The 20033-nt window shown below is 33.9% G+C and overlaps 2 protein-coding genes across 3 annotated transcripts; both read right to left on the reverse strand.

Moving 5' to 3' along the window:
• Positions 1 to 994: 994 nt before the first annotated feature.
• Positions 995 to 6382, reverse strand: MKP1 (mitogen-activated protein kinase phosphatase 1). Of its 2 annotated transcripts, XM_022283361.2 has the most exons (5): positions 6235 to 6382; positions 4140 to 5857; positions 3248 to 4031; positions 2486 to 2661; positions 995 to 1173 (listed from the first exon to the last, which is right to left on the reverse strand). In XM_022283361.2, exons 2-4 carry the CDS (start codon positions 5759 to 5761, stop codon positions 2605 to 2607), a joined length of 2463 nt encoding a protein of 820 aa, XP_022139053.1. In that variant the 5' UTR covers positions 5762 to 5857; positions 6235 to 6382; the 3' UTR covers positions 995 to 1173; positions 2486 to 2604. The 2 variants fall into 2 exon arrangements, with proteins under 2 accessions (XP_022139053.1, XP_022139052.1); XM_022283360.2 differs by having other exon boundaries at positions 3248 to 5857.
• A 7228-nt stretch (positions 6383 to 13610) lies between these two features.
• HEXO1 (beta-hexosaminidase 1) lies at positions 13611 to 19783 on the reverse strand. Its single transcript, XM_022283382.2, has 15 exons — positions 19292 to 19783; positions 19128 to 19211; positions 18613 to 18648; positions 18348 to 18459; positions 18195 to 18265; positions 17936 to 18066; positions 17426 to 17442; positions 17221 to 17269; positions 16792 to 16892; positions 16612 to 16671; positions 16033 to 16066; positions 15066 to 15164; positions 14739 to 14798; positions 14096 to 14346; positions 13611 to 13925 (listed from the first exon to the last, which is right to left on the reverse strand). The coding sequence occupies exons 1-15, from the start codon at positions 19649 to 19651 to the stop codon at positions 13753 to 13755; spliced, it is 1638 nt and encodes a 545-aa protein (XP_022139074.1). The 5' UTR covers positions 19652 to 19783; the 3' UTR covers positions 13611 to 13752.
• Positions 19784 to 20033: the final 250 nt, after the last annotated feature.

Raw genomic sequence — 20033 nt, forward strand, 5'->3', positions numbered from 1 at the left:
ATGGTTAACTAACTTATATAGTTGGATTGATTTGTTCAGTAGTTGGATTGATTTGTTCAGACATCTATCCCCAACCAAAAATTTGTATGTCAAACTTTGCTATAAGAGGGGAACAAATATTGAACTTGCATCCAATAGTTATTAATGAGGCAACCCGAGTAATTCTTTTTCATATGAACGGTCAAGTTTCGTTCCAGTTCTGTTAAGTATAATTGGATTTTTCTTTTCAAAAATATTACATCACTAACCAAGAGCACTAGGGTAGACAAATATTGAACTTGTAAACACTATCTCTACCCGTGTTGTGTAATCTACTTTTAACCGCTTTTTTTCTTTTTTCTTTTGATATTAAACCGAGTTTTGAAAATATTTAAGCGTCTTTAATAACTATTTTATTTTTAGTTTTTTGTATTTTTTTTTTAATTATGATTGTTTGCTCATCATTTATTTGGTATATTTTCATAGTTATCGAACAATTCTGATATTTAGATTGGTGCAAAGCAAAAGTATATATGATCAGCCCAGTACCCAGTTTTGGTTTCACATGATGAAATCAAGTGATCTGGTTAGGACATTGGAAATCATTGAACCAAAGCCAAGCTGACCACAAAGACCAAAAGGAGATGGTGACGTTATTGATTTGATTATTACAATTGCCTAAGTTTCAGTATTCTGTTTTGACTAGAATTGGGAATGAATGAGTGTCTCATAAGCTTTCGACAATACCACAAGATTTTCCAAGCAACCCACCATCTCCTGCCGGAGAATTCTTCAACTTCAGTTCACATCAAAAGACAAAATATATAAATAAGCTCAAAACCATGGAAACTGCCACTTATCGTGTTTAATTCTCAGAAATAGATAGGCTGTAATGTGATTTTCGGTACCCAAATGTCGGGTTTCGGTTTTGCCATTCATGGACATCGTTTTTTTCATTTCCATATAGCTTCAGATTGAGTAGAGCTGAAAAAGAAATGGAACCCAAGAGGGAGTATAAAGAAAGATTTTGATCCTATTAAGGAGGCAAAAGTCAATAATATATGTTAGGCAAGGGCCTTTGAGCAAATTGTTTACAAGATCAAATTTGAATGACGTGGGTGGGTGGGTGGGGTGTTACAGCTCTGTACAACTTGTTAAAACTTGCTATAAACGACTTGGATTCTCAAACGTCTCCTGCATACACAACAACCAAAAATCATCAGAACCCACCTTTTCATGGAGTTAAAAAGTAAATAACTATATAGGATGATCTATCTAATTCAACTGCAACCCAGATTTGCTCTCTGGTTCCCTTTGACACTCTCACCAAACAAAATTTTACTAATCCAATGAATGCAAGTTGGGAGTGTCTATAATTTACTCTTAAGCTTATGAGTAATGAAATAATATAAATAAAAATGCTAGACAAAGGCTGGGTAGGATATTTTGGAGCACCCACCCCCTTAGCAATAGAGGAAACTAACTTTGGCAGGTTGTGTTCTTCACTATTTTCTTTTCTTTAATACTGAAAGTATCCGAGCCAGTTTATTGTACATCAACTAATTTCATAAGATATTCCGGCCCTATAACATTTGGTTATCAAAAGAAAAAACATTTGGTCATCAAGAAATTCACAAGATTTAATATCCTACATTAAGTGACCAAATTCTTCACTACTAGTCGGTATATCAAACTACGGAAACTCTTAGGATGATTTAGGATAGAGGAAGAGATTTGGAATACGACTCACTCCATTGCTTCCCTTTAACTGTCTTCTTATTTAAAGACTCTCCCTTATTTTTTATTACCAACAATCTGAGGTCCCTTCTGGTAACTTTCATAGTTTTTTTTATGCCCTTGTGTTGGTTGTCGTTTTAAATATTTTCCGTTATTTTTTACTACTAACATAACAACCGAGGTCCCAACCGGTAACTTTCATAGTTTACTTTTAGGCCCTTTTGCTAGTTCTTAATTTAAAGATTTTCCCCTATTTTTTATTCCCAAGACACTTGATTTCTTTCAGCCCCTTTAATTTTAAGCCATGTTTTGTGGCCTTCTTTTGTAATTTCAATTAAGGAAATCTGTCGACAAATTAAAATGCCGAACTAGCTCGTGTCTGACTAACTAAACCACCCAAGGCCAAGCAGGATTGGTTCAGATTTTCATTTTCAACACAGCGAGTTGAGAAAAAAGAAAATGTAAAAGCTAAAGTTTAGACTTTCAACTTCCGTGCACATTAAACAACAGAAAAGAAGGAACAGCACGCTTCACTGGTTGAGAAAACCAGTGATCATCAGATAGACACGTGACTGTCAATAGATGACATGATCAATTCATTACTCATCAGACTGGTAACAAGAGGATGGTGCCATCCATTAAGGGCATGGCTCCACTCAACAGAAAAGCCATTTAACTATATAGAAAGTACCAAAAGAAGACGTGAGAACAAAACTAGCATTGCAGCAGCAGGGAATCAATATGGTCAAGTAATTTCTACCATGCTTACCTCACTAATTTTTGCAAGGGAAGTTCATCCTGATGACTAAGTTGCATGGCACGCTAAGCCAGCTCAACAATCGGATAATTTTCGTCATTGGATCAAGGTAATGTCCATTAGCAGCGCAGCTACAACAGACTCAATCGTGCAAGAAATTCCTCTGTTTCTTCACCCTCTTTAACAATCTGTTACCACAAGAAGTTTATCAGGAAGATTAAAACACACACTATATAATGGAGTACCGAATCATAAAGAACAAAGGCATAAATGTATAACTTGTCGGAGAAAATTGAGCCACTAAGAGCAACCCAATGTCACTACTTGCCCACTGTCGAGCATTTCGAACTCCATGAAGAATTTATTTTAAAGAATTAGAAACGAAAACGTTGTGGATGAATAGAGGGAAAAACACCGATGCATAGAATAACGGCAGGAAATGATCCTTGTAGGAATTCCATTATGACCCTCTCTTTCCATACTTTTTTGATTGCATTCAATTGGATATGGTAAATCCATGTTATAAAAAACATTACTGTTTCCAGTATAAAAATAAAATTAAAAACCTTCAGTTGGAAAAAGTTTAATTGAGCAGGAAACAACACAAAGGCACCGCACCCATAAAGTTTTGGCATTAACCGATAAGGCAATAAACCAATATTGTTTCTCCTCCTTCCTAGCCTAATAACTGTCATTTTCCATATAGCAGAAAAGATAAAAAAAGAACTAAAAAATCAAGCATAAAAGTAAAACAAAAAATAAGGTCCCAAGTACCTTAATTTCTGTATTTTCTGGCAGACCTATTTCGGTAAGTACATATTGACCGACTTTAACCCAGTCTATCGTTTCTAAACCAACCAAGTCTTTATCTCGTTTTACTCGAACCTGAGATAAATCATGGCCAAAAGAACTTCCTACCCAAATATACAGCATCATGTCATCCTTCTTGCCTAAAGACCTACTTGGAGAGAAAATCACTACAGCAGCTTTAGAATTGAGGTAACTTGCGTCAAAAGCTGCAATCTTTTCTAACTCCGGCCAAGAGTATACCATAGGTTGAAAATCCTGCAAAAGCCCACCACCTTGCTTCCCATTTGACACTGTGGGTACCTCGCCTTCTTCAAAAAGTTTGGGATGGTTTTTCCATGAACCAGAAGATTGTCCAGCAACTGTAGTTTCCTGCTGGCACGAGGCCACACTACCTACCCTTGCAACTATTCCATTTTCAATATTCTTGAAATTTTGAGCGGAACTTGTCTGTTCATTTTCAACCCTATCCTTGGGCTCTGAACCATTTTTCATATTAATTGATACATTAAGGGAGCAAGAAATCTTGCTCTTCCTTTTACCATCTTCTTGACTGGCAAGAAACCTTGAGGCACTATTTGTTGCTCTGATTTTACTTGGCATTGTAGGCAATGTCAGAGACTTTGCGCTACCTCGGCGCTCTGCAAGAGAAGGCGAGAACTTTTTGGATGGGAATGAGAATGACTGAGAACTTGATTCCAACGGGACTGCATCACAAGTTTCTGGTCCATTGGGCACCGGTTCTAAGGAGCTATTGGATGAGATAAGAGACATGTTAGAAAAACTAGACAGAGATGAAGAAACTGGAACTGAAGGTGAAGCTGCAGATGGAGAATCTAGAGAGGATTCTGAAAAATACTTGGAACTTGAACTTGAACTTGAACTTGAATCAGAGGAGAGGGAATCTGGAGAAAGATAGATAGGTGAAGAAGACGATGAAGACAAAGAAAACGTCGAAGGTGATGAAGATTTTGCTGATAAATTCACCATCATGAATGAGTCTGAATAGACCCTAGAGAGCGATATTCTAGGAGCTGATACAAACTCTTTCATATTCCCGTTGGCAAACTTACGCCTTAGCATACTCCAACTGCTTTCTCTAACAGGAAGATGGGTTTCATGTTCGTTCTCGGGAGAGGGAAATGGAGGAACAAAACCACCAGTTATAGCCTTCTGGAAAATTTCAAAGTCGACATCATAGGAATGAACTTTCCTCTCGCCTGCATACGGCTTGACTTTTAATTCCCCAAGATTGATTTTACTGTTAGATTTATCCATTAAAGGCAACAGGTTTGCAAAAGAATCCCAAAAGTTTGTTGGTTCTTCCCCTTCCTTAATTACAGATATAGGCCCTTGCACTCTCTCGTACCGAACAATCTGCACAACAGCTCCCCTAGCATCCCTTTCCATGATTGCTTCACAGTTCTTACCAATCCAAACAAATATGGCAGAAGGTATATGAATGATAAAGGCACCTCTAGAATCCAGAGCGGAAGGTGAAGGATCATTTAACATTTTCGGGACTAGGTGCAAAGGATCATATGGTGAGTGTGGGGCAACTCTGTACATCCTCAACAGTGAACTTGGGCTAAGAGGGAAAGCATGGACCCTCTTTTGGCACTGTAATAACTGGCAAGCAAAACCCATATTCGGGTCAGCAATACCTCTCGCCGCCTTCACATATTGAAATGCATCATCAAAACTCTGCCCTTCTCTCCACATCAGATACGCAATCACCAAGGATGTTGACCGAGATACTCCCTGGCAACAATGAACAAAAACCCTTCCACTTTGTTCTCTAACATCTTCAAAGTAGTCAAAAACATCATAAAGAATACTAGTAATATCCTCAGATGGGCTATCCTGCAACCACAAAGTTCTGTACACAAAATCATCCTTGAAGTACTCCGGGCAAACAAAACCTACACAATTCAACACATGAGTGATTCTATTCTGTTTAAGTATATCCCTATCTCGAGCAACTGCATCTCCACCAAGATATACATGTTCCGCCACTTTTGAACACTCTTTGTCAAAGAAAGCAATCTTATCCCTCTTCACAAGTCCACAATTTTTATCCGGGTTCCTCTGGATTGTCGACAAATCAAGTTTCAGCCTCTCGCCATTTCCCCTGCCACTTGGAGTAGGAGGTTGTGGCCACTCGCCTATATCATCCGACCCTGCCTTCGGCCATTCATCTAAGCTTCGTCGAGCTATCGACAAAGGCTGTAAAGGAGGCAAACACGACCTTGCTTTGCAATGCTGCTGTGATCTCGGGGTTAATGGAGCAGGATAAATTCGGCTCGGTCCATTACTATCAGCAAGATTCCCATTGGAGTCTCCACCTTCTTTGTTCACTTCGGGATGGTGAAGAGAGGAACGTGACGCAGACCATGAAGCCGAACGCCAGAACAATTTCTGGCTGCCAGGGAGCTGCAACGCGGCCCCAGAAGTACCAGAGTCCTCCTCAGAGCCCACCATGCCCGCCCCAAATCCTCAGACAGTAACTCGAAGAAGTCCAAGAAGTATGGAAACCCTAATAACTTTTCACCCGGACAGAAGAATAAACATCTTGGGCTGAAATCATATTATGAGACATCACAGGGTCAGACCCATATCAGATCAACATCAACAAAAGCAAAGGGCAGAAACAAATCGAAGTAAAAGCAAACACTTCAGTACCAAACTAACGAATGCCCACAATTTCTCAGTTCCCAGATGATATAAATAAGAAACCCAGAAACCAAATTGCAAGGATCAAAGAACAGCAAAGAAATAACAAATCTGGAACTCTGACCAGAACACATAACTCCTCGAAAATAAAAAGAATAAAAAATCAGAGTAACGACTTTAAAAAGGGGGAAAGAATTTACAGTGCTTGACTTCTAGGGTTTCGAATAAAATCAAAACGAGAGAGAGAGAGAAGGGATGAAGAGTTTAGATTTGGAACTTACAAAATCAGATGGAAGACGAGGAACTGGAGTGAGTAAGTGAAAGAGAGCAGAGCAGAGCAGAGAAACCAGTGTAATCTGAGAGAAAATATAGAGAGAGAGACTGATTATGGGGAAGACGAGGCACTGGCGAGTCTATTTTAGAGAGAGAGAGGCGTGAGAGACCAAAATTGGTGGACTTTTCTTTTTTCTTCTTTTTTTTTTTGGAATTTAATTAAAATTTTAGACCTTATGGTTGAATTCTGTTTTCCTTTTATTTTTGGAAATGATTCAATGTTGTTTTAATTTTGGTTAATATACTTTAAAATTTTCTATATACTTCCATTACAGTTTATGATATGTTCTTGCTGTTTGGTGAGAAATAATAGAAATTCAATGCGCAAGTCATTCGCAAAGGTTATATATCAACTCTAGAGTATGGTATTTGTAAAACGATTATAGAAAAAATATGAATTTAAATTTGATATTTAAATTTATTTCTTTTTTTACTTTAGTTGTGTTACGGGTGAAATTACCTACCAAATTCATATGAAGCGAGGTTAAAGTAGGGATGTGGATCATGTTATCCAAGCCAAACAAACCAATCACATATGACCTAATTAGAACTAAACCAGATCACAACTCTAATTATGTTTTAGAATGCAATTATTTATATTTTATTAGATTTCTGTATCTCATTTTAGAATGCAATTACATATAATTTATTATATGAGATTTTTTTTTAATACAGTGATTTAAACTCACAATCTTTTAGTCGGAGATAGGTATTGGGTTTTTAGTGTGCGAAGCGAATGTGAAATTGGAAGAAATTTATTCACATATACCTTCTGGACATGTCTTTAAATTTTGTCTTTCAATTCTGAAATTTAATTACATATCAAATTCTTTATTTATTTAATTTATCGTTTTTTATGTTAAAGTTACAAAGTTACCTATTTGTAACTTTATATGTTTTAAAATTACAAAGGTAAAAATGTTATATACGTGTTAAAATTAATTTTTTGCGAGAAGTTACATGTTTATACAATTATATAGTTGTTTTTTTTTTCATTAGAGATATCTAAGCATACAACAATTGGGTATTCTTCTTTTCTTATAAGAATCTTATTGTTGTTCTTGTTTGTATTGAGAGCAAGTGTTTAAAAGTTCTGTCAGATTGAAGTAGTTCGAGCTTACTGTTTTACCAGAATTAGTCGTTGTATCCTACTAAGATGATTGTTGTAGTCTACTAGAAGCTTGTGCAGAGCACATAATAGTCTTTAGGTCAGTGCTATTGAAACGTGTCTCGACTATGTTTCGTAAAGTTTTGATGTTGGTAGTTGCATAAAGTAGTCAGTCACTAGGTTCAGCTCAAGTTGTCAAAATCTATAATTTTTTGTAGTCAATTATTTTGTAAATTGTTTGTCGGTATTATTGAGTTTATATAGACATAATATTTATCCAAACAATAAATGCATTAATCATTCGAACTAAATTCAAGTTGATAAAAAAAATTTAAAGACTAATAAAAACAAAAATAGTAACGATGATGAAATTTATAAAAAAAAAAAATAGAAAGACTAAAAGAATGACTTTAACTTTAAACTAAATTCAAAATTATTTGAGATTAATGAAATGTATCAGAGGTGTCAAAATTCTTCCGAGAGATGAAATCAGGTAGAAATCAATTCATTAGTCTTTTAAGTAAACATTGGAGACGAAAATGATTTTTAAAATTTTTAGCAATGAAGATGGAGAATGACCTAAGTACTGCCTTCAAACTTAATTTTGATATTTAAAAATATATTATTAAATAATTATTATATTATTTTAATTTTTTTTAATACAACAATATCGTGAGGGGTAGATTAACTCCCACCAAATTATGTCTCGATAAATTAAACTAAGTTCAAGTTGAATATTATATTATTATAGTTATATAACTTAAATAGTTAGTTCACTGAAATTTTTTACTTTCTATAAATTAAAATAGAAATAAATCTTATGTCGATCTTATTACTCACTCTTTTAAGCATACTATATTCTATATTCTTTCATTTATTAGATAGGAATATAAATAATGAAGTTGTTGAAAATCAATACAGGGATATTATATTAAAAATAAATAAATACAATAATATTATTGCTATTAAGATTGTTGTATGCAACCATATAATTACAACCAAGATTTTAAATGTTAGTATCGATATTTTAATTTTTTTTAGTATCGATAAAATGTTGATATCAATAAATATTTTTAAGAAAATATATAAATTTAAAAAATTCATAACAAATATTTAAATTAATAAATAAATATTGTTCTAATTTTGAATAAATTAAAAATTATTAACATTAATATTACGTAATTTTTTTTGTTAATGTTTTTAATATTTCATCAATTGTTTTTGTTGTATTAGAGAAGTATCGATCCACTCCTAATATCGATGTTGAATTCATAGATATATGAAAATGCAAATATGGAACGAAATTTTTTTTTTTTTTTGAAATCAATGTGAGGAAGATTTAAACTTACCATTACTATTTATTCTTTTGAATTATTTAACTTTTTGCATAGAAAGAAAATGTTAATGGAAATAAATGCCTTGGGGTCAAGTAGTGGGAAATGTTGAATTTTTTCTAATGAGTGGTGGAAAATGTTGTAGGGTCATGTTTATTAACTATTTTTCTTCTCTCTCTTTGACATTTTGTTGCTTACAAATCTTAGTCATATTACAAAAATTTATTTATTACACCTTTGGAGTAAATATAATCTCTTTTTAAGGAAAATTGTCAATTTACCTTTCCTTTTTTATTTTTGCAATTTACTACTCCTTACTTTGATTATCTTTCACTCAAAACTTACCCTCTCTTTTCACTTGGGTTAAAAGCAAAATTTGTCAAAAAGCTTCCCTCACTCAATCTAGATTGTTCAATGCACACAGATAGAGAGGGAAAGAAAATTATAATGCCTAAGAACACTTATCCTACAAATTGCACCCATTGTTTAAAAAGAAACTTGGTACTTTGGGGATTTCCCCTCAACTTTGTTTACCTAAAAAAAAACACCAAAATAAAAAAATAAAATAAAATAAGGCCACATTGGCATGCTTACCCAAAAAACTACAAAGTCCCAACCTACAAATGGCTCGAAATCAAGCACACTTAATTTTTAGAGTTTCTATGAATGAGTTATTGAAAATAAAAGTACATATTGTTGGTATGAATAGTAACATCAATTATTTTAAGTTATGGGTGCATAATCTTATAATAATTTTTATTTGAATGTAGTGTCATTTCATTCATGTACTATAGCGTCGCATCTATACTTTTAACTTTTGTCTATTTTTGTCATATACTTTCAAAATGATCATTTTGATTTTATCGGCTTTTGTCCATTTTGACCATTGTAATTCCAAACATCCACTTGGGTCCTTAATATTTCAACAACAAATTTATTGAAGGTAGGATTGTGTTAGAATTGTGATAAATCAAACGAGGTAAAAGAAAAAAATAAATTGACAAAAGCAGTTACTTTCAAAAAGTAGAAACTAAAAATAGATATTTAGAAAATATATCAATGAAGACAGACAAAAAAAATATAAAAATATAGAAAAAAACAGATATTTTAAAAATTACCAAAATAAGATTTAAGTTTCGACAATAATGAAAGGTTCAAAGTATTCATAACTTAGACTAAAAAACATTCCTTTTGATTGCTTAATTCTTTCACCTTATCGTATATGTTTTGAAATTATTGTTGTGTCACCTCTTTTACAAGGAACCTGTCTTTCACATTGGAAGTTTTTTACATGACACAATACATTATTAATATTATTCAAGACCTTAGTTTTCAAGATGTGTTTATATTAATATTATTCATTATTTAAAGATCTGGGTTTTGTCTCAAATATTACTGTTATGGTCTATTAAACAATTTTTAGAAGGAAAAAAAAGATTTAACTTTTAAATGAAATTTTCAAACAAAACTCGAGCTCCAACAGTTCATTGTTACTTTGGAAGCAAACAAACTTATTGTATCCATTAAATCCAATAAAATTTAATTACTCTAAATTTTAATATGTTTTGACCAATTTTTCTTTGCCGTGTGCCTCTCTAATTAGTAAGAGACTTATATATGAATCTAACAATGTAAATATATAATTTCGTTACTAATATTTATGTCATTTTTAAATTTATTCCTCAAATCGTTCATAAGTGTATGTTTCTTTTTTCAATTAAGTTTTTACTGTTACTAAATATTAAAATTCGTATAATATTAAAATACATTATATTTGATTTAACAAGTCGAGTGGAACATGTCCATACATAAAATTCAAAAGTCGTAATAAAAAATGGATTACTATACTGGGTAGAAAATAAATTCATTAAAACGTTATTGTACTAATACAACCAGCTCGTTAAAAGATAAGATATTTTTAATTTCTCACGTTAAAATGTTAACAAAAAAATTAATGTAAAGAAAAAAATTAAAGATGAAATTAAAAGTTCACATACATGCGAGGCTCGGACTAGATCCAAATATAAATTAAATTTAACGCTCGATCCAACTATTATTAATCAAGGCAATATATTGATGATGCAAACCAAATTGTTTTTATTTCCTTTTTGAATTTAAAGGTCTCTATTAATTTACTACCACCCAATCATGTCATCTTTTTCTTTTTTGGCGAGCTTTGTTTTCTTGGCTTTATTCTTGGTTGTTCTTATTCAATTCTTCAACCATTCTCTTTGTATGTTGTGCATTCATTAGAAAATACATCACCGTTGATTCGCAATTCTGGCTCAAGTGACATAGTAGGGAGTTTGATGATTTTGTTGACACCTGCATTGATTGGTCACGTACATTCTAGAGTTTAAGTTACTATTAATTTCAGTAGGTGACCAAGCAAGCTTAGTTGGAATGTAAGAGATTGTGTGTACTATTGAGAATGTATAATTCCGGTTTTTATAGGAGGGGGAACATTAGAAATCCAGGATATGCTACTACGATTGCTATACATGTCGTTCAATGGGTTTTTCGCTACCAATTAGAAGATTCTCTAACGGAAGAATCGTCCTTCTTCGAATATCAACGAATTTTCTACCGATCAAAATCTTCACTAAGTCCAAGTCAAGCCAAGCTCTGCTTTCAAAGTCACGGATCCTTCCTCCTCATTTTCAAGGCGGTCGACCTGAATGTTTGGACACGGGATGACCACGTTACAAATAACATTTGATTTTCTGTGTGTGCATATTTTTCTCCTTTTTCTCCCTTTAATTTTTGGTTCAAAGTCTCCATTTTTCTTGATGGCCATAAGAATATTTCATCTCAAGTGACCAATGAGCTCTTATCAAATAAAAGATGGGGTTGGGAAAATAAAATTTTGGGGGGAAATTAATTAAAGTGAAACATAAAAGCATATATCAACTTGTAATCTTTTATCCCATTTGATTGAAACACATTTTGTCATTTGCATGACCAAATTTTCATCCCTAATAATGCTAGAAAGAGAAATCTAGACTCAACCATCATGATGAGAACAAATTAATAATCAAATATTTCACCCCTTTTTCTTTTAGCTCATGGAAAATGGGTAGGGCCAAAGTTTTCTTGTTTGCAATTTTCATACATGTAATTATCAGTTCAAAGTGTTGACACTTAGCTTTTTTCCTTAATGTAGGGACAACAACAATTAAATTATACTTGGAGTCCATATACTTTAACAAGTCGATCGGTAAGGGCTCGTTTGGTAACGTTCCGGTTTCTTATTTCTTGTTTTCAATTTTCTCAAAAAAAAAAAAAATTAAACATTTTACAGCTAATTATGTTTCTTGTTTCTCATTTTTTGGAAAAATTCTCACTGTTTGTTTTTTCTTGTTTACATTTCTGATTTGTTCCAAAATATAAACAAAACAAAAAAATTATTTTATCATAATTGAATTATTGGACGTTGAAGGCATGCAATTTATTTTTCTTCGTTAAAAATAAAGAAACAGAAAAAAAAAAAAACAGGAATGTTACCAAAATTAATCAAACTTTATTTCGATTAACGAGAAGTGCCATTACATAAACTGGAATATGTGTCCTTACCTCCTTTCTACTTTTCAATCAAAACAATACTTTAGAACATTTTACTCAAATTCATGCTTTTCAACTACCGTGGCAACTAATAATTTGTTAAAGTATTTCCATTACTTCTTAAGGATGTTTAAGAAGTTTTAATCAAAAGATAGAGGCGACAAATAATAGCAAAGTCGTCTTGATTTACTTCAATAAAATCTTCGCTTACTAATTATAAATGGTTATCTAATAACAAGTTATTGTACCCTTTCTTGACTATATTTCATCAAAATCATTCATTAATTGCAATTGACATCGTCCACGAATTTCACAAACATGTTCTATAAATACCTCTAACAAACAAACAGATTTCTATGCCAAAAAAGAGTAAAGATAGAGCCGTGTGGATTGGTTTAAACACTTTGTACCTACTTTTTTTTGGGAGATGATGCTTGTGAGTTTTTCTAGTGGGTTCCTTGAAGCTCAAGTAACTTGTGATTTGGATTAGACCACAAATTTCTTTAGGCAGTGGGAAAGGGAAACTTCTTGTGGGACTTTGGAAAGACCAACTTTGAAATTCAGTCAGCCAAATGTCCAACCAACATTAAGATTATGGCATGGCATTGATGTTGATGTACCAACAACAACAAAGGCGAACCCCTCTAAATTAATGTCAAAAGTATTCACAAACTCAGTTTCGTAGGTGTTTGGACTTACTTATGTGCGGCCTGAGCGATATCCCGTTAGAAATTCTTTTCAAAATTTTCATTTTGTTTGGTTAGATAACTCTAAGTGACTTAAAATTCTAGCGACTTTTAAAAACATTTTTAGAATAAATGGGTGCAAAACCCACGAAATAAAATATGAAGAAAAATAATTGATGAGATTTTAGGAGAGGGATAAAATTACAAGTGACTCTCAAATTCGAGGTGAATCCATCAATTGAAACACCGTCAAAGAGAATGAATTTCCCATTCTCTTGAAGTAAACAAGACCTTAAGTGGGCTTCTTTCAAAATCACTATTAAAGAAATGCTCTCAATACTTTAAAGCACTGTTACCTTTTAAAATCATCCCAAACTTGCCAGGATGATTTCAACCTGTATTAAAGATGTGTCCTAGAATTTCTGAAACAGACTCTAAGCTTGTCAAAGGTAATAAATGATGAAGAACAGTAACAAATTAGTGGAGAAGAGAGTACCACCCAAGGATGTTGAGGTAGGTTCATTACTGTGACAATGAACATAACAAGAAGCTCCACATGAACAAGCTCAAGTCTTCAAGCAAGCCAATCAGACAGATCAATAAATGTCAACCAAAGGATGGATGAAAGGAAAAGATTGAGGTCTAAATGGCACAATTATTATTCCCAAAGGATGGATGAAAGGAAAAGATTGAGGTCTAAATGACACAATTATTATTCCAGGAAATAGATATTTTGGCATGCACAAAGTTAGAATAAAACAGATCATAACATGATTTTTATTGGTCATAACATGATCCTGGACCGGTAGGGGCACTTCGAGCGTAGAAATTGTTGACTGGAGCAGCATTGACTCCACGCCTGTTCAGGAGGCATCTGAAGTAACTCAAGCGCGGTAGCACCGAGAAGTTGATATTTCCCGATACTGTCTCATTCTTACTCCATAACCTCTCTGGAGGGAACAACCGAGACAGTGTTAGTTTTGTGTTCCAGGAAAAAACAAATTGAATGAACAGAAAAAAAAAAAAAAGATCCCCAGCTAGCTTTAACATTGATAGATAGCACAGTCTAGCCTTACAAGCAATGGTTGAAAATGACATCAAATACAGGTGCGGAGCGTACCTGCAGCTGCAGCAGCTCGAGGCCATATTGTTTGTTGAACATTTGATGCATCAGCAGTCTCGCCCCACATGCAAACTTCTCCTCCAATGACAAGCTTTTGCTGAGAAGCATCTGCTATTCCTTCAAGGGGATCGCCACGGTATGTTCGACTCCATGGGACGTCTAAATGGTCAAGATACCAAATATCTTGGTTACTATAGATGCATCTAAAACCACTGGCAACAGCTTTGGGACAAACCCCACCACGCAACCTGTAGATAGCAATACATTGAGATATAGCTCGGGGGAGAGAGGGAGAGACAGACTATGGCAGTTTCTTTAATATAGCCCCACATGATAACTATTTTGTTTTTAATTTTTTGTTTTTTAAAATTAAGCTTATAAACCATGCTTCGACTGATTTGTTTCTTTGTTTTCTTATCTAATTTTAAAAAACAAAAATTCAAAATCTAAACCAAATTTTACTTGTTTTTTTTTTTTAAATTCTATAAGAATTCAAATATGTTTTTAGAATGGTAAAAACCATATCAAAGAAATTGCGAAAAAACAAGCATAACTTTTAAAAATAGAAAACTAAACGAAATTGTTATTAACAAGGTCGCGATAATTCTAAGATATGAAATAATAGTTGAATTGAACATACCAATAGTGCACTATAGTCCTAGGATTAAGACCTTCTGCAAAGTTAACGAAAGTTTCCTCCCTGAAAAGAGAAGATCAGAACCGTTCAAATGACTGATGATTAAACAATACGAAATACCACTCTATGCAAAATGAAGCTCTCTCAAATATCACTCTTTCTGCCATTGGACATGACAAGGAAGATTGGCACAAGTTTGTCTGAAAAGTTCAGCTTGATATAGTAAAATGCATTTTAATTTCCAGATAAGCGTTTGTTTTTCTAATATTCATGAAACATAATTGTCTGTACAACGAAAAACAAAGAGAAATTGAAGAAAAAGTTGCATACCAATTTACAGGGGTCCAATTTTTAGAAATTGCGATATCTTGAGCTCTGAGCACAAAATATTTATATGCATCTTTAGTCGTCAAGTTCCGATCTGAAAGCCTGCATTACAAAAATCAGGACATAACATAACCAAGTATTACACCACAAGTACCCAGCTATATGCCAAGTTTTGAAGCTTGACTTCACAAAATAAGCCCAGCTAAATCACCAGAATATCAAAAAACCGAAATTTGATCTCATTGAATTCCCTTTCCCCTTGGTTTATGTAAATGCTGGTCTGAAACACTCACCTGTAATGTCATAGCCATATGAAATAGGCCAATTCAAACTGCTAATAAGAATCTGGTAATATGGTACTTAATTTTCCTCCCATCAACTGTTTTATTATGAATTATATCAATGTCAGCACTCAAAGTTATATTGATATGACTATCTATCCTGAAAGTAGAAAACGTGGATGCAACAGAAAATCAAATAATGACTGTATTGAAGGAGTGTTAGTAATGAGTCTATTGAGTGGAAATTAGGCACAATCCAAGGGAGATTTGTGACCTCCCTATCTCTCCTAATACTCACTTAACCAAGAAAATCCAAAAAAGTACACAACGCGCTCAGCAACCCAACTCATATGCGCACTCTGCTTAACAGTCAACAATAATATTCCGGCCCCACACTAGTACAACACTCACTAGTCACTCCTACCCGTAGGTCCCACCTTCCTTTTCTTCTCGTGCATGTTAACTTAAGGATCAGAGTCTGTCGCATTCATGAATAGTGTTCTAATCGTGAAAATATTAGATGTCATTGCTCAATGGATGCTAAGCCAAATCCATTTTCTAATTCTGTTAATCAATTCCTCGACAAATATTTGTAAAATCGTATAAGCTCAGAAACAAAAACCTAAAGATCACAACTACCATGAAAGAAATGAGAGATTGATCAGTGAAGATAGACTACGAAGTCATACCACTGCTTCACGTGTGGAACAGTATTCCAGCAATCTGCCAAATACGGAATGATAATTGTTCATCAAAGAATTGACTTGTGAAGCTCTTGAGAGAGCTTAATGTTAAGTTGAATTATTGTATTGTTTTAAATACTATACCAATTTGAATTCGAGACAACAAAAATGTAAAAACAAATAGTGGCTGCAGGTCTAATTTCAAAAGGCTAAAAGAACACTCATATGATACGACCAACAACTTTGAACTCACAGATCAAAGTGCACTTTGGTTAAGATATGGAACACCATGGTATTTTATAAATATGTCTTCAAAAAGTCAATCTTCACTTCGATAGAGCAAAAAATAAAAATCTATGGGCAACGAGGTCATTGATAAAATGGAAACTTTGAATGTCTAATACCAGAACTAGGAGCACATGAATAGAGATTACTACTACTATTTGAAAGTAAAAATGGATGACAAACCTTTTTCATTTATTTGGGTTATTGAAATTTGAGTAAACGAGTTTCCTTTTCTCATTTAAGTAATGATGTCTTGCGTCAATGAAGGTGAAGCTATAGCAGATTCCAGGGTATCCTTACCTGTATTTACTTCATCACCACCCAAGTGGAAGAGCTCAAACGGGAAAATCTTTCTCAAATCTGTAAGACAGAATTGAAGTAAAACTTGAGGAGGCTTTAGAGAACGCGATCCTGTAACTAGCGTAAGCATCTTCGATAAACTACATGCAAAATAGGTGCAAAGATTTCAAGGGGCCTAACCTGTCAATATACCGGAAATCAAATCAAAAGTAAAATTTTTTGTAACATCAAGTGGTTCTGTACACGAAGGAGAAGGCCAGAGATCAGGATATCCAACGCCCCTACATGCAAATTAATATTTTGTCCTGATTAAAAATTATAAGGAAGAGAGTCAGTAGACTCCCTTTCTGTTTTTGTCCCATTCGGGTCAGGGGTGAAGTAACATGTTAAGATGCAAAACATATCAACATTTCATTTGAACTTTTCTGCACGTTCATAATCATCATCATCTTAAGATTGTGTTGTAACCAATATAAACATATAAAGATTGAAGAGGCCAAACCTGCTCAATGATGAAATCCTTGCTCGATGCAGGATATAGGCTCCAATTTAATAACAAAGGGGTAAGTGAAAAGTAAATTAAACCATAAACCATAAAAAGAACTTTACCAAGATTCGGCATGTCCTGGGACATCCACCTCTGGCATAACATTGATGCCTAAAAAATCAAAATAATATATTATAATAATTAGCAAGATGTCTCTTGACTTGCAAAACATTACTTCAGATATCACTCAGCTAAACGAGATTCTAAGTTCTAAAAATAGCATTAAGAAGACAAGTTTGTACGTGAGCTTTAGAAGATGAAGCTTACCCCTCATTTTGGCGAAGCTTCACAATGAAATTAAAACCATGAAGCAAAAAACAAAATGTTAGTTACTGGTGGGTAAGCAATATGAACTGTAAAACTTGATTTGTAGGAAGTTAGGTGTTGGATCGGATGTATGCTAACTATACAGTAATTTTCTGATGTAGTACAATATATACAATTTATATTAGTTTCGTTCTTCCCATTTCCTCTAAAAAGTAAATTTAAAAACTTTTACGATCATTTTGGCCTTCACGATTGAAAGAACTATTAGAAAATTTATATGGGAGGGTCCACAGACCGACCGAGGAACACGGTCATTTAGTTAAATGAAATATTGCTTCTTTGCTAAACTATGAGAGGTTTAGGTCACAAAAATTTAAAATTTTGTGAAATTTCAAAATGAAAAATGCTCTAGGACCGATGAAATAGTTGAAGAAAAGTTACAAGAAATACATAAAAGCACTCAATTGTTGGAAAATTACTTGTGAGTTCAAACAGCTATGGAGCTCTTACTTGACGATTTCATAAGCATCCTCAATCGTATAGCGCTCATGTTTTGTATATGCTCCTTTCCACAGATTTGGATATGAAGGTACTTCTAGAGGAAATGATTCCTCATCTACTAAGTGCCAATGAAGGACATTCTACTGAACAAAATTCTCAGTATCAGTATAAAACAATTGATCTAGAGAGAGAAAGGAAAAAAATATATAAAGTAGGTTAAAAAACTGACAAGAGTTCATAATTAATGACAATGTATGCTTTTACTCACAAGTTTAGCATAAGACATAGATTCAATGATATGCTTTATTACATCTACTGGTAGAAAGTGCCTTGAAGTATCTGCAAGGGATGCATTGGGGCCAAAAATTATTGAAAAGAATTTCAAAATCGTTTGTTACGTTAGCTATATAAAATGGCTTACCAATGAGAAGTCCACGATATGTGAATCTTGGATTGTCTTTGATGTACCATGGAGCTTGATATATTTGTACATCCTTAGTCTCATAGTTGAAAGTACAAAGTTGACTGAATGTCTGCAAAATCATACGCCAACATGTAGCATAAGAAGAAAGAGGATCTAAGATGATTCAGATTGTGCATACACCAGTTACAAATTCCTTCACAGATCACAAGGTATCTTAAATGTTTGAAAAGCAAAATTCTAGTGAATGGGAAATAGTGGGTACCTCCAACCCTCTCAATGCACCATAAACAGTAGTTGCCTGCAGAACCAGAAGATCAACATCAAACCAAAAAATTATCAGAAAACACATACTAGCATCCAAATTTGAAGTATAAACAACTATTATTTAAAAAGAAACGAATGTGGAAATGGTTTGGAATCCTGGAATTTATTAGTAGAAGCAATGAGCAAGTATTAAGATCAGTTTAATCATAAAAATCATATAAAATGCAGAGCAATCCCATGAAGTATGTTGAAACTGAAGATGGCTGTTTCATGTGATCAGAATTTGAAACTTGGAATCCCACAATTATAGTGGATTAGGATCTGGGTAACTCGTAGACATGAAACAGACTTGGACTATAGACTATAGTTAAACATTTACTAAAAACTAAAAAGTTGAACACAAGATTTCGAAAGCACGTCACAATTTGGCTGGCAATTCGTTATAACCTTAGATGACCAAGATGTTCATGACCACTTTCTGTTCCAGCTCAACTTGTGTAAGTCGTGATTTACCTCAATTGTCGCGCCCCCAACAATCGACTGAGCGTCGCTCTTCGATACAAGCAACGAATAGCTCTCATCTACACCAAGTTGAAGCTGAAAAAGGAAAAAGAATATGACAATAATCAGCTCAGAAAGATTACTTAATTTAATAAAAGTTCGCCACTCCAGCTTACTTCCTCAGAATCTGAATGAACAACAATTTTCAATTCACTAATATCATAAACAAATCTTCTCCGTCTTCCCCAGAGCTTGTCAAACACAGAAACCCCAGAAGTGTGCTTGAATATGATTCCCCTGTATCGATCAAACGCCGCTTTAACAATCTCAGAGCTGCCGCCATTGCCGGCGACAGCGAGAGAAAGTTGAGGATCGACGGAGAGCGTCTGGTCTCCGAAGGTGAAATCCGCCGGCAAGGGCCATAGATACGGGAGGGAATCGTCGAACCCAGACACAGAAAGAAGCCCAATAGCCGGAGGGATGAAAAGGGCAAGAGGGAAGATGAAAATGAGGAAGACGAAGTGGGATTTGAGCATGGTTTCTAAAGGAATTGGGGGAGAAAAGCGAGCTGAGATAATCGGGCAGTCAAATGCCCCGCCACTGGATAAGTGTTGACTTGACACACCCAAATGATTGGATTTTATAGCCGATTCCGCTTGAATTGAGCTAGCTAAGAGTTTAATTACAGAGTTTAAGCAATCTGGATTTAGAAAAATTGAAACCTGAGAGTTTGATTTAAAAGTTTAAACAGTCTGGATTTAAAAAAATTTGTAACTTGATAGCTTACTACGTTTTCCAGAATTGGTGAGAAATTATTTTAAATTTCAGGATTTTGAATAATGAAAATGATTTCAAATTTTATTATTATGGACTTATAATTTAGTCTAATATTATATTAATAATAATATAATATTTTAA

Source organism: Momordica charantia (genome assembly GCF_013281855.1).
Source record: "Momordica charantia cultivar OHB3-1 chromosome 9 unlocalized genomic scaffold, Mcharantia_2.0 BLBB01000009.1, whole genome shotgun sequence".
Taxonomy (NCBI): domain Eukaryota; kingdom Viridiplantae; phylum Streptophyta; class Magnoliopsida; order Cucurbitales; family Cucurbitaceae; genus Momordica; species Momordica charantia.